General features: G+C 41.9%; 1 protein-coding gene across 7 annotated transcripts in view; it reads left to right on the forward strand.

The window, feature by feature from the left end:
• LOC143284566 (cAMP-dependent protein kinase regulatory subunit) overlaps nt 1-15,952 on the forward strand; it is a 142,019-nt gene that overhangs the window by 97,899 nt on the left and 28,168 nt on the right. For all 7 annotated transcript variants that reach the window (XM_076591370.1, XM_076591360.1, XM_076591401.1 and 4 more), the window contains exon 3: nt 13,013-13,104. In XM_076591370.1, coding sequence (XP_076447485.1) covers nt 13,013-13,104 — 92 coding nt within the window. The remainder of the gene's footprint in view (nt 1-13,012; nt 13,105-15,952) is intronic.

Raw genomic sequence — 15,952 nt, forward strand, 5'->3', positions numbered from 1 at the left:
AGGAAGGCGGTGAGGGGCTGTGACGGACGTGGTGAGGCAAAGAGTTCCGTATTTGAACAGCAGATGATGAAAAGGCTCGACCACCGTTCTGTTCTCTTTTGTATTTTGGGGTGCGGAAGGTTCTGTAATCGGCATCAGAGCGAAGAGAACGGGAGGGTACTTAATATGTCTCTCTCTCTCTCTCTCTCTCTCTCTCTCACATACACTCATACACGTGAGAGAGAGAGAGAGAGAGAGAGAGTTGTGAAATTTCTGAGAGCCAGTTTGTTGTTTTTCAACGCCCCTCTCGACCCTTCCTACCCTCGTCCCATATCTACCCCCCGCCCCCCCCCCCCCAGCCCCATCCTTTCCCATCCTCCCAAACTCTCCTTTTTCTTGCTCGCTTTAATAACGCAGTTTGGCAGAGTACATAAAACGGCATGTGTTGCGGGCCTTGTGAAGTGTACGGAGGACCGAAGAGAAGGCGGCTGTTTGTGTAATCGTTCTGGTCTCCTTGCGACAGCTTGATCAAACAACTGCTTGATTTCAATCTAACCCCCCCCCCCCCCCAGCCCCTCTCCCCCAGCTCCCTCTGCACTGGCCACCCCCACCCTCACCCCCACCCGCTCACTTCGTATTGCGTAACTCGGTGACACCGTTCTCTTTATATTTCTTTTTATTGAACTTTTTATTTTAATTTTATTTTTTAAAATATATGGATAGTGTTGAACGTTCTGAAATTGCCTGGGAAAGTTGCTGAGTGTCAATACAATCAACATGTAACAATGATAAAGAACAAAAATTGAAAAGACCACACACACACACACACACACACACACACACACACACACACACACACACACACACACACATACATATATACACACACACACTTGTTGAGAGAAGAAGAAGAAAAAGTGGAAGGTAACTGAGTGTTTATTAATGTCTTGTCCTTTGTGAAAGGTAAACCGGAATGCTTGATGCCTTCTCTCGTGTGTGTGGAGTGAAAAGAAACGAACGGTTTAGCGGTTGTTGAATAGGGTGGTTTTCAGACTTCACAGCCTGTCTTTGTTTGCTGAGTCGTTTCTGACTTGGATTTAATTGGCGCTGGTGTTATATTTCATTTTTTTTTTTTATCTTATTTTGTGTTTTCATTCGATTTTCATTATTTTATTTTGTATATTTATTTACATGGGTTAAAATGATACTTGTAAGCCTTGGATCTGGGTCACTGACGTAAGCAGTTACGGGCTGTTTTTTGCTCACTTGACAGACAGACAGACAGACAGACACACACACACACACACACCGCAAAAAAACAAACAAACAAGAAACACCCACATGCTCTTTTCTGCTCACTTGACAGACTAACACACACACACACACACACACACACACACACACTGGTGTAACTTTCTTTCATGCATGACCCTTCCAGTCTGGAACTACAGAACATATCGAAAAAAAGAAAACAGTTGTGCATTTTGGGATTAAGAGAGAGAGAGAGAGAGAGAGAGAGAGAGAGAGAGAGTTTGGCTCTTGTGTAAACAGAGTATGAATAACCCTGAATCGGTTGTATGTATGTTTATATGGATGAATGTAATGTACGTGTTCGTTCGTTCGCGCTCCTATGTGTGTGTGTGTGTGTGTGTGTGTGTGTGTGTGTGTGTGTTTAAGCATTCGTGCGTGCGTAGATGTGTTAGAATTATTAATTTTCTCTGGTTTCTTAGTTTGTTAGCACTAAATGTGAATTAAACATAAAGACATTTTTTCCCGAAATACATTAGTTTTAGGATGTGTGTGTGTTGTTGTTTTTTTGGTGTTCGTTGCTTGAATGGCATCTGGTTGTAGTTGTAAGACAACATGCCATTCTAATTGAGCGCCCGCTGCTAATTAAAAAGAATTGCAAAAGAAATTCTTCGCATTACTCTCATAATGACACTAACGGCATCATAGACGTGTTTATTGCAAAAGGAGTGTACTGAATTAAGCAAAGTGAATATGTTGCAAATTCTAGTGAAGGGCACTTCTGGGTCAGCCTTCCTGCCTGGAAAGTCGGTCATTATGTAAAACACTTCATTGTTCAGTTAAAATCGGTTTAGCTTGGAGTGTTGAAAAAGCGTCTTCTTCGTCGTCGTCGTCGTCATCATCATCATCATCATCAGATCTTGCAGCAGCTAAACGGCAAACGTGGCAATTTCAAAACGACATGGTATGCATAAATTAGATCCCTTGTGTTCCATGAACATGGATGGTATCGACCAGACGGATCCTTTGTGTTTGTTTTTCCTACGCTGCCTCTGTATGATTATCCTCAGGGTGTTGAATGTCACCGCAGTACAGAATGTCGCCCCGGTACAGAATGTCACACACTCAGTACAGAATGTCACCCCGGTACAGAATGTCACCCCCCGTTAGAAATGTCATCCGGGTACAAAATATCACCGGGTGACATTTTGCACCATTGCAACGTCAGAATCTCACCTAGTTTTCCTCATCTCTGTATTCCTTCCGCCAGTACCGGATATGTTCGATACTTTTCCGGTAGGCTATAATTATATAGGTTTTGTCCCAAATGAAACCTGCATCACTTACTACCATGTTTTTCCCTATGTTGGGAGGGAAAACCATCCATTTACCTCAGTTATGAGGCCTCGTTGGTACCTTCCAACTTCAGAAAACCGACTCTTTGGAATTGTCCGTAATTTTCGCGGTTGTCCATACGCGCAAATTAGGCTGTTGTCTGACCATCACATGCGTGATTGTCCATTCGCGGAATTGAGCAGCAGCCAACTAATCTGCAGCCTGAGCGGGCGGCGAAGCTTTTGCGTGGCCATGGCGACACGCAAGGCGATTTGTCAGGGAGGCGAATGGATGCTTTCAGAAAGCAGGGGGCACTACGGCCCTTCGGACAACCTGCCTTCTGTGACAACATAATTATCATGTTGTTTTTTTCTTTGCTGTCTGTCGCTGCTCCCTCTTATTCGCTTTTCACCATCGCGTGCGTCTTTGCCGTTTGCATGGTAACTGTTGTTGGAAATAGCGTTTTCTTGTAAAGTGAAGCTCAAAACAAGACTAAAAACAACAAACAAAAGCAAGACACACACGTGCGCGCGCGCGCGCGCGTGCACACACACACACACACACACGTGCGCATGCATGCACGCACACACTAATTCATACACACACACGCGCGCGCGCGAGCATACAGACACACTTATGCACGCACGCACAACACACACACACTACACACACACGCACGCGCACACACTCACACACACACACACACACACACACACACACACACACACTGTTCTGGGCATGTGCTGTATTTGCACAGCAATTGTGAATCTTGCATGTTCTAGACTTAATTTTTAAAATTTTTAATAAGTTATTATTTTCGTAGGAAAATCCTGGGAGAAATGCGATCGTTTTGTCAATATCTTATAAAATACGTTACACGCGACAGTTTAAACAGCAGGGAATCGATTGAATGTCTCAGAGTGCTCGGGTTTTAGTCCAGACTTAGATTGCTACAAACATGCGTTGCCTTGAAAACATCTCAGATTTAAAAACTGCAAATCATTATTTTTATCACAAGAAAACATTTGCGTTGCACTGGGATATGAGTTGGGGTGGAGTGGGAAGGAAAGGAATGAGGAGAGAGGGAGTTTAATGGAGAGAAAGGGAGGGGGAGGGGGGGACAGGCAAACAGAAGGAAGAAAAGGAGGTAAGGAAAGACAGACAGACAGAGAGTGACAGACAGACAGGAGAGAGAGAGAGAGAGAAAGAGTATGAATGGATCAACGAAAACATGAATTGAAATATCCATTTTTGACTCACTTGTGTAAACAAAGTGAGTCTGTGTTTTAACCTGGTGTTCGGTTGTGTGTGTGTGTTTGTGTGTGTGTGTCCGTGGTAAACTTTAACATTGCCATTTTCTCTGCAAATACTTTGTCAGTTGACACCAAATTAGGCATAAAAATAGGAAAAATTCAGTTCTTTCCAGTCATCTTGTTTAAAACAATATTGCACCTCTGGGATGGGCACAAAGAAAAAGAAAAAAAGAAAAGAAAAAAAGAAGCCAAATTATATGCAAACTGCATTTGCTGTTATATTTATATTTTTTTTATTCTCTAAACTTGGCACTTTGATCTGATATTCTGACACAACAACAAGAGCAGTCATTGTTATCATTTTTTGTTCAAACAGGAACTTCTTTTGCTAAGCATGGAAGTTATATTTATTTTTGCAAACGTTTTGGTGCAGATAGTAAAAAAAAGGGAAATTAATCTGTAATTAATGCTAAGGGACTTAATTTGCTTTAAACTGATCTTTCTCATCTTAAACATTATATTTTGAAATTACACTCAATACATAAAAAAAGCTTATGTGTTTTACTCTCAGTGTACAGGGCTTTCACTATGTTCATTCGCCCAAGTGGTCTTTTTCGGAAAATACTAAAATCAGTACGACGAGTGGACTTTATAGATCTGTTGGCTGAGCCCAGAAGGTCATGGGCAAAAATCAGTTGCGTACACATATTTATACACATTCAAAGCGCGTGCTCATATTCTTCGCGAACGCGAACGACGCCATTTTAAGTTGTTGACCTGCCCGTTCAATCCTATATTCAATCGACAATACACGATAACATGTGATGGAAAGTTGGAGAAGGAGACTGTTAAATATTTATTCAGAGAAAGATTTGTGAACGCCTCATCACTTACTGGATTATGCCCCAAACTGCCATAAAAATATCCACAGAATCAGTCGGAATTCACAGTTAAAAATAATAAACCATGTGAGTTAATACCCTTGAATTGATGAAACGTAAAAATTTCCAGTCTTGACTTTTCTCAAAATGAAGTCCTTTTCACTTCATAAGACGTTTAGAAGTACTTGTACTTTGCTCTACGTGTTATTAGTTTAACAAAATACTCAATTTTCATATCAACTTTAAAACTATAAAACTAGAATGAACATAAAAGAGAAATTGAATCGACCGTGTCAACTGGGTGTAACTAACTGAAACTTGTACATCTATCTAGATCCAGAGAAAACGGCTAAATGTTGCAGTGTGATTGCGGCGATAGCCATGTCTCCTTTACCGCGGACTTAAAAAGAATTTTTAATTGCCCTTAAAGATTTTTTGAATGCCCAAGATACACCAGAATAATATGATTTAAACAGCGTTCTCACTGCGAATACCGCAATCGATTCATCGCCCTTTAAAAAGCATGTTTAAATGTTATATTTTTGAACGTCAGTTAAGGAGCCACGATAGTGTAATGGGTAAGACAGTTTCTTCTCACCCGAACACACGGAATTCGAATCTGCCGTTAGGACTTTTTTTTTCTTTTAACCCGAAGCTTTATAATAACAAATACAGAACACATTTTAACGATTAGATTTTTTTAAAAGTGTATCACAAGTGAGTCTTGAAGCCCTTGCCTCTCTTGTTCTTCTGTTGTCTGGGTGGTAAGCTCTCGCGCAACTGATTTGAACAAGAAGAAAAGGAGAGGAAGAGGATCAAATTTTGAGTCTCTCTCTCTCTCTCCCGCCCCCCACCCTCAGCCCATCCAATGTTCGAAAAAATTGTCTGTTGTTGTCAGATTTCCCTTTCAGTTTGAGCAAACCGGTCATTATTTACTTTTGCAAACACATTCCCACGCCGCTTCTATTCATACGCGTCGGGCAGTGACGGGACGTAAGCCGTGGTTTCTTCGTGGAAGAGAAAAAGAAGCAGTTGTCTCGCTTAGTATTGATCTTTCTGCTGTTGTTGAGACGGCGGGTACAGGAGTCTTCTCCCATAAAGGTTGTGTGTGTGTGTGTGTGTGTGTGTGTGAGAGAGAGAGAGAGAGAGAGAGAGAGAGAGAGAGAGGAATGTTTCCGTTGTAAATGGTAGACACTGGGCAGTGACTCTCTCTCTCTCTGACTGACTGACAGCTGTGGAGCTGAGTTTGAACGATGATTAAGTTGCTTTCATGGGGAGAAGGCAATTTGTGAGGCATGCATGTGTCTGTAAAATGTGAAGTCCAAAAGCATCTTAAGAGGTAAAGTGGAACACAAAGACACCTAGAGTAAAACGTTTTAAAATTATAGCCTCTGGAATGTTTGCATTTGTCCCCTCCCCCTTGTTTGCACCAGGTATTAAGGTCAGTTTGTCATTATGAATCCCCGACAGTGTCTCGACATTTACTGTAACTTTTAATTAATTTTAATCTCCCGGTGCACAGAAACCGTTTTCTGAGGAGAGTGGAAGGAAGGAATGGAAGTAGGGGATGAAGTGGTAGTAATGGCAGGAAATCGTAATTGGCTGTTTAAATCACACTTGTTGACATTATAATACCGAAAATCCAAACACACATAGAAACGTTTAGGCAGTCGGAAAAAAGAGAAAAAGAAGAAGAAAAAAAGTTTAGTATTTTAGAAATCAAAAATATAACTTTGACGAGAACGATAGCGAAAAGTCATTTCACCCAGACATGAAGGAGCTCGGCGTAAAAAAAAAAAGATCGTCCACTAAAGAGAACATTACACGAGAACAAAACAATAACATAGCTTAAAGATGATAGATATCATCAGGAGACAAAAGCACTGATATAAAGAAAAAGTATGTAAATATCATATATGCCTGATTTTTATGTAGGGGGGTTCTATGGTTCTTAATGGAAATAATATGAGAAGTGAAGACTGATTGTTTTAAAAAAAAATATTTGAGGATTTTTTGTTTTGTTTTTCAAAGTAATGGAAGTACTGTTTCCATATGGGGAGGTCCCGTTTACCACGCCATTGTCACTTCGGGAGCCACAGTGAGACCAGTGCTTATGTCTGTGTGATAATAGCATGTGCCTATTGTCTTCTGCGTCTCCTTTGGTGGTTTCAGAGAGCACGTTTCCATACGATTTGACCAAATGGTTTCATTGCAGGTAATTCTTTATGTTGAGGAAACTGAAAGTCCACTAGGTTCTTAAGTTGAGACTGTGTATGCTGATTTCCAGGAGTAGTTCTTCCGTCTGGATAGAGGCACCTTGGAGACTGCGTATGCTGATTCCCAGGAGTAGTTCTTCCGCCTCGTTCATTCAAGGGCTGTAACTCTCATGTTCTCCCGGGTCCACGAGTGGTCTTTTACTTTTGGCTGTTCTATCATTACTATGCACCCTTGCTCCTGTGACGATCAGTCCTCACGTAACAATATCTGTTGTTGAATAATACGTTTTCACATTTGAATGTCATTCCCCACCCACCCACACCCCCTTAAAAAAAAAAAAAAGAAAAAAGAAAAAGAAAAGAAAGAAAGAAAGAAAGAGAGAGAGAGAGAGAAAAAAAAAGAGAGATAAAAATTACACACAAAAAAGGGAGAGAAGAGGATAGTACACTTGTGTATAATTAGCTGGGGGAAACGGGATAAATGGACGGCAGAATCCAAGATGAATGTTTGAAACAAATATAAGTACATTGCAGAAAGATTACTGAACAGACTTTGTGAAATGGAAGTAGTTAATTCAACCACAGAAACACCTGATAATGAATGTGAAAAACCAGAAACAGAAACGTTCCCTGTGACTGTAGACGGGATACATTTAAAAAAAATAAGACGGTGAGCGGGTTTTATTTGTTGGTGGTACATGTGAGACGATGGGATCAGTTCAGAGCAGTTCCACGGAATCAAATCTGGTAGACACCAGGACATTCTGCATATGAAGTATACACCAAGGTCACATGTTAGTGTGGTAACATTGATACTTAATTCGTTCAGAAGAACAAAATGAGGGAGATTCTAAGGGTGATGTTCAGAAATGGGTGGTTAATAAACCACGGGCCCAGTTTCATTTTGAGTGAGTTGTTTTGTGTCAAGAACTCAGTTATTATTCTAAAAAAGAAAAAAAGAAGAAGAGAAAAACCTCTCCAGCATTCGGAAACTGACGCGTGTTGTGACATTCTCATACAAATGTGTATCATTAAGTCTCGCTTTCTTTAAACTGAATTCATTAGACCCAGTGAATCTAGATTCACATGATTTGCTCGAGGTATTTTGACTTGGGGGCCGTACAAAAGCTTATGTTTTAATATCCAGTTTCACATTTTTGAATGCTAGAACCGTTTTACTTTTTTGGGGCCTCACACAAGCTTGTATACATTTTACTGCCCATTTTAAGGTTCTGAAATGCTACAACCACTAGAGCTTCTGACCCCAGACGTAGTCCCCCCCCCCCCCCCCCCGCCCCCCACCCCCATTTTTGTTGTTGTTGTTGTTGTCTTCAGCTGTTTTCAGGCCTGAGTTTTTAAGGCAATCTATTTCTTATTCTGCAACAATCCAGCTTCTTCTTTCCCAACTGTCACTCTTGCCTTTTGTCCAGTTCTTATGAAATCGATGAGAGTGTTTGTTTCGGTCTGTTCTCGGTTGTTTCTCCCAGCCGTGTCCCAGGGAAAGATGTATCGGTTGTTTGCAGTTGACCGAGTTGTGCATATCCTGTCCACAAATTGACCACTACGTTGCCTCATTTCCATGATTACAGCACTGTGTTGTCAACAAATCAAGCACTGCATGCCCTCATTTACATATAGCTCTCTTTCAAATGAAGATCTTCATTAGCGTCATTTACGCACAGGCCTATGTAATCTGCAAATCAAGTACTGCGTTGCTCTCGTTTACATTCAGCGCTTCTCTATCAGTCTTAGGCACGGATGCTGTAAAGCCCCCATTTAACTGGAAAGGGGGAAGTCATGAACTCTTGACGAGCTCACACGCAGTCTTTGATTGCCGGACCATAAGGGCATTGGCAACGCTGTAGCTTCTTTGGGTTCATAACTGTAAAGCATGATGGCCTAAGCATAGACTGACGCAAACCGACATGACTGCTTGTCACACGTGACCAGCACCACGTGAAAGTTCCCACGTGCCCTGCAGGCCTCTTTTGTTGACACCATCAGACATACCATACCAAGCTAGCTCGTCAGGGTATTACTTGTATGTATATAATCATGATTTAATTTTCTGCTAAACATGATACCCCAGTTTCAGTTTCTCAGGAAGGCGTCACTGCATTCGGACAGATGCCTGACCAACAGCTTAGCCAGACGGGCTTGGGTAGGCCTTGGATGCATGTATATCTATGGCAGTGGATTTCTTCTAAAAGTTTTTGCCAGTGGACAACATTTTTGTTGCCGAGGGTTCTTTTTCATTGTGCCAAGTGCTTGCTGCACACAGGACCTCGGTTTATCATCTCATCCGAATGACTGGACTATCAGCTTGATTTTTCCAGTCAAACTTGGGAGAAAGGGCGAGAGCGGGAATCGGGAATCGTACCCAGACAACCACGGACACTGTATTGACAGTTGAGCGTCTTACCACTCTGCCACCCTCCTCACCTGACATCCCAGACGCTTTGAAAATGTGAAGGACGAACTGCATGTTCATCGAGCAGATCCCTGAAACGTTCTTTATTATTATTTTTAAAATCTAGAACAAATACATAAAAATAGTGAAAAGCGTCTGTCTGACGTCAAGATCGACTGCTACCAAGAAGAGTTTGTTTCCCTTCTTGACCCAAAAGCCTAGACGATTATGACTACAAGGTATGCCTTCTTTTGTATGTGTGTAGCGATGCAGGTTTGATGAGAATTTGCGGCCTTAGAGTGATCCACTGAAGGCTGGCCGGGACCGCCTTCACTTTTTGTAAAAGAGTTCCTGGGATCCCCCAACATTCTTTTTTTTTTTTTAATGTATCAGAATACACACTCACGAACGAGATTAGAGAGCGTATCACTTTACGCGGAACGAACCATTGCCCATGGGGACCAACAGAACGGTAACATACTGCAGCAAGAGATTAGGGTCTGTGGACCCTGACTTCACCGGGAGAGGGTGGGGTGTGGTTCTGGGAGGTAGAGGAGTGGTAGACTTGGCAGGACTCCGCAGACAGCGTCTCTCTCCGGTCTGCCTCTTCTCCAGATCCCCCCCCCCCCCTCCGCACCTTCATCCCAGATCTCCCTCCCCCCCATCCCCGCTCACACCCATCCCTACCCCCCTACGCCCCCACCCCTCACTCTCCTGTCTCTGTGTCTGTCCCCCGACAGCCAGTCGCACTGGCCTGATAAATATTTAGTGACAGCTTCCACCGCCATTGCGCCTGCCACGTCCGCTACAGTGTGGCTATAAAAGCCTGTATGTAGCGGAGGAGGGTACCTGCCTGAAGAAGTTGTCACCAAGTTTCTTTGGCACCGCCACGTGCTGTCAACGCTTCTCTTCACACTTTAGGTTTTAGTTCTTTTGCCGAGATTTGGGGTCTGCTGTCTGTCTCTCTTTCTAGTTTCCGTGATGGCTTCCAGTTCTGAGGTAAATTGGTGGAAAGAGGGTATTTGTGCATGTTTGTGTTTCTTTACGTTTTCATACTTCTTCTTCTTGTAGTTTTTGGTTCACGTATATGTTTTTGCACAACGAGAGTCCAGTGTAACAACCCGATGTTTTCGTGTTTCCGTCTGTATGCGGTAAACTTAAACACGTTTCTGGTTCGTTGCTGGAATGTACGGTTGAAACATCACATTCTATTTCTTGTCCGTAGTTTAAAGAAAGAAAAAGAAAGAAGAGGAAGAAAAAGAAAGAAAGAAATTCTAGACAGAACACACGGAATGACACAAACTTGACCATCATCTTAATTGCTTGTGATTATTTTTAGAGGGCACTGTATTAATTACAAAGAATATACTGAAATAATTACGTAGTTGACGGCACTTCTTGGTCGGCCATCTTGCCTGAAAAGTCCATCACTGTGAGAATCGTTCAGCATATGTTAGGTCTAGCCACTTCTGTTGTGAAGTATCTGAACGGTGAAGTCGTGGATAAAAATGGGAACAGGTTAAAAGTTCGACAGATTCGAAGTTAAACCCATGGGTCGTTTAAGTATCTGGGAAATGCAGACCCGATGTGACTAGACTGTGTAGCACAAGCCACACGTTTCAACAGGCTGTACAGATTTTTTTTTTTTTGTTTGTTTTTTTTTTTTTGTCGGTGAGCATGTAGATAGGATTTCGATCATCTTTGTTTACACTAAATCATCGTGTAATTTCTGTAATTGTTGATACGAAAAACAACCACCACCACCAACAAACCCAAAATAGGAAAACTGGTGTGGTCAAGAGTGATACAATCTGTCGAAGCAGGAAAGCCGTGATGAAAACATGTAAAGTTTAATCTAAATTTGTTTATTATGTTGGAGAACACGCGTCCGATCCGCCCATCATAGTAATATTGACGGAAAAAAAGAACCCTGAACTGGAAATACCTAAGTGCTGGAACCCTCTTCCCCACCCTCCCGCGCCCTTCTCCTCACCTCCTCCACCCGCGTTCTCAGTTTTGTTCTTGTAGTTCAGCAGGAATCACACGTAAGCTATGAAGGCTTCGCCAGTTACTGTTTTGTTTCCGAAGCTAGGACTATAGTTGGCTGTATGAAGCGTTGGTTTAAATGGCAGAACGGGTAAAAATGGATTTTTCTGGTCTTTTTGATATGTCACGAATGATCTCATTTTTTATTTTATTTTTGTTTTGTTGTTTTTGAGGGCCGCATTTTCCTGTTTATCAAGTTCTTGATGTTGGGACACTGTTATAATTAAGCACGGGAGCACGCGTGCCAGCATCCAGATACGCACATCTGAACATTAAATTTAGTTCTTGATTTTGTCCCCATTAGGGGTACTGAGGGTAACAAAATACACATCAATTAATACCTAAAACATACTACTGATAGTATAAAGAAAAAATGAACAAATGAAATAGAAATATAAAAAAGGCAACAATTTAAAACGAAGACCAAAATCTACAGAAGACAGACAAGACGGTTAACAACATCACAGGCATGCATATTTGTTTTTCTGGAAACATTAGAAATAACTTAAAATACGAGACAGCAGCAGCATAGTCGAAACATTGACTTCACCCGTAAAATCTCCTTTGGAATGAATGCAGTTCTCGAAATGGAATTTGTAGTGCATTCAGGTAAAGACGAAACGTATCACCAGGGCTGTTTATATCACAGTCTTAACTTAAATGCAATTCCCCTGGGTTCCACCATACCCAGTTGCTTTTGTCTGATTGCTACTCGGAAATTTGATAGAATAATGATGATGATGATGGTGGTGATTATGATAAACGTTGTGCTTAATGGATCGGGAAAAAGGCAACTACCTGAACAGTTTTTTTACATCGCAAAAAAGGGTTAATTAATTAATTAATTCATTCATTCATTCAAATATGGAATCCTTTCTTTATCTTCGATTTTCCTTCATCGTCACAGTGTGGGTTTTCATTTTGTTTCTTGTTCTTTCTTTCGTTCTTTCTCTCTCTCACTCTCCCTCTCTCTTTTTTTTTCTTTCTTTCTTTCTTCCTTCGTGCATACAAGTCGTGGAAAAGTCTTGGAATTTTCATGGCACCTTTTACTACACCTGTAGTGTTGAAGAAGATTTTGCTCAAAAGAAGAAGGAAAAAATAATAGAATAAAAGTCCGTGAAAATTACACATCTATCAAGAGATTTTTTTTCTGCAACCTTGTGTCAACATAATACAATACACTGAGCTTTAATTTGTTGTCGTTCTCTAAAAAAAAACCCACATTAATATTGAATATTCAGTGGAGCTGAATTGCCTACCAGACAGTAGAAAAACTTAGCACTGCCAGTATTTATGGTATTTATGCATTTAGATGTGTTTGTACATGTTTATGTTTAACCTTGATTTTTAGGGGTGGCGGTCGTGGAAAATGAAACACGGGGTTTTGGGGAAAAAAAATCAACAACAACAAAACAGGGTACAAGTATGGAATTTTGTTAGCTCAGATTAATGATGACTGATGTCTGTGGTGTGTGTACGCGTAAGGATGGAGGGGGAGGGGGGGGGGGGGGGGCATGTGTGTGCGTGTTCATGCGTGCGTGTGTGTTTGTGCGAGGGTTGGCTACTTTGTCCTCTCTGACTTTGTTTTTGTTATGATAATAACGTTCATGATGATGATAATGAGGAGGAGGATGATATGTGCAGGTGGTACCCAAAGACTACAAGACCATGGCGTCTCTGTCCAAGGCCATTGCCAAGAACGTCCTCTTCTCCCATCTGGACGACAACGAGAGGAGGTGAGGGGTGTGTGGTGTGTGGTGCACGACATACATGCATGGTGTTCTCTTTGTGTGTTCTTGTGTTTGTTGTTTTCATTATACTGCTACTGGTGACACTGTCTTGTCTGTCCCAATCTGTTCCTGGTTCTGTCCTTGTGGTAAGTTGCGGTCACCCTTCTCTCTCTCTCTCTCTCTCTCTCATTGTGTGTTTGTGTGTGGGAGGGGGGGTCCGGGGGTGTTGTTGTCTAGTGCCTACTACCTAGTTTAAAGATAAGCGCTTGGTAAATTCACATGATGATGATAATAGTTTCTGATCTTTAATCTTTTCTCCTTCTCTCTCCATATGTCCCTTCTCGGTGCCCCCCCTCCCCCCCCCGCACCCCCGCCCTTCCAACCCCCTCCTTTCTCCCTACTCCACTTCTTACCGCCATGTTCCACTGTCTCATCTTCATAGTTGTTCTCCTTGTGAAAGGTGCTCATACATTTTCTGCGGCACTTAGTATCTCTCACTTCTGGTTAGCTTTCACATACCCACATCTGTCTCTGCAATTTCCCTCCACCTGTATTCTTTGTCCAACAAAACAGGCGCGCGCACACACACATAGACGCACACACGCACCCCCCCTCACCCCCCCCCCCCCCAACACTCACTTAACTCTGAAAAAAAAAGGATGAAAAAAAAGAAAGAAAGAAAAAACGAAAATCACCAGAAGGAAACACACACAAAATAGATTAACCAACGCTTTCTCTGTCAAAGAAAAGCACCGAATCCCTCCAGTAATAATCTGTTCAACCGGGATCGCCGAGAAAATTCTTTTCCCATATTGTATCAGACATGAAACTGGACACGGAAAAGTAAGAATGCATACAAAAAAACAAAACAAAACAAAAACAAGAGAGGCAAGACCTTCAAGACTCACTTGTGATAAATTCAGTCCCCTAGCATTAGTTACAGAGTAATTTCCCTTCTTTACTATCTGCACCAAAACGTTTGCAAAATAAATAAAAATTCCATGCTCAGCAAAAGAAGTTCCTGTTTGAACAAAGAATGATAATAATGACTCCTCTTGTTGTTGTGTCAGAATAAGAGGTCAAAGTGCCAAGTTTAGAGAATACAAAAAATATAAATATAACAGTAAATGCAGTTTGCATATAATTAGGCTTCTTTAAAAAATTTTTTTTTGGTGCCCATCCTAGAGGTGCAATATTGTTTTAAACAAGATGACTGGAAAGAACTGAATTTTTCCTATTTTTATGCCAAATTTGGTGTCAACTGACAAAGTATTTGCAGAGAAAATAACAATGTTAAAGTTTACCACGGACACACAGACACACACACACACACACACACACACACACACACACACACACACACACAACCGAACACCGGGTTAAAACATAGACTCACTTTGTTTACACAAGTGAGTCAAAAAAGTAATAAAGTGATAGTTGAAGTGTGGGCAAATCTTTCAACCCAAAGAAGTGGACATAGAGATAGCCAGACACGCCCATCCAGTGGAGTGATGGCCTAGAGGTAACGCGTCCGCTTAGGAAGTCAGAGAATCTGAGCGCGCTGGTTCGAATCACGGCTCAGCCGCCGATATTTTCTCCCCCTCCACTAGACCTTGAGTGGTGGTCTGGACACTAGTCATTCGGATGAGGCGATAAACCGAGGTCCCGTGTGCATCATGTACTTAGCGCAGGTAAAAGAACCCACGGCAACAAAAGAGTTGTTCCTGGCAAAATTATGTAGAAAAATCCACTTCGATAAGAAAAACAGGAAAAAATACAAAAAAGAAAAGAAGAAAAAAAAAAAGAAAAGAAAAAAGGTGGAGCTGTAGTGTAGCGACGCGCTCTTCCTGGTGAGAGCAGCCCGAATTTCATACAGAGAAATATGTTGTGATAAAAAGAAATACAAATACAGTGAAAAGTGGACCACAAGTTTAGAAAACCTGAGCGTATACAAGAATAAATCAGCTAACAAACAACACCAACCATTCCCAACTGGCCAGCCGCTGTGGCGAAATGATTAGTGTCGCGGACTGACGGCTGGGAGGACGCGGGTTCGATTCCCAGCGCAGGTGGTGGTGTTTTTTTCCGGCCTGCGACCGGCTCCTGTCTAGATTTGAGTGTTCTATGGGAAGACTGGAACCACACAGTCAAGTATCATCCACTTTACGGACGCGTCTTTGGGTGTGTTGCTCTAATTTCATGACGAACACTGCAAGTGTCTGTGTCTCTCGGGCCTGGTTGACGCATTCGTAACGCTAAGCAAAATTAGCACTGCAAAGATTGCTTATGGAGCCCAGCCCACTTGAACTGGACAGATTCCTCATGAGCATGAGAATAGTTTTGCCGAAAGATCTCGTTTTGAATACACACAAACAGTCTGATGGTAATTCGTATGATGATAATGACAGAAAAACAAAACACTGAAGAGAACTCACTGTAACTGTTATTACGCCGCCTGTGTGTAATAAATGCAGAGGGGTCACTTTCTGACCCCACCAGACAACAGCTGAAGAGGGTGAAAGGGAGGGAGGACGTGTGGGTGGGTGGGAATGGAGGATGGAGGAAGCGGTTGATATCACTGGAGGGCTACTTTGTCAGCTGGATTAGTTTTGTGACCAAGTCCACTCCTGGGAATGGTCTTGACGTGGCGACACTGTCAGTCACCGCGGTACTCTGACTCCTTGGGAATTCTGTGTCAGCATCAGCAGCAGTAGCAATGATGATAATGATTGACATGATAATTCTTATGAAACGCGATTCCTTGAAAACGGTTCTGGCTTAACCTGTGTACAAACTGTAGATAATTGCAATCTAATTCAATACAAAAACAGGCAACACGATAATATGGATGCCC

The sequence above is a fragment of the Babylonia areolata genome, chromosome 1, assembly GCF_041734735.1.
Source record: "Babylonia areolata isolate BAREFJ2019XMU chromosome 1, ASM4173473v1, whole genome shotgun sequence".
Taxonomy (NCBI): Eukaryota; Metazoa; Mollusca; class Gastropoda; order Neogastropoda; family Buccinidae; genus Babylonia; species Babylonia areolata.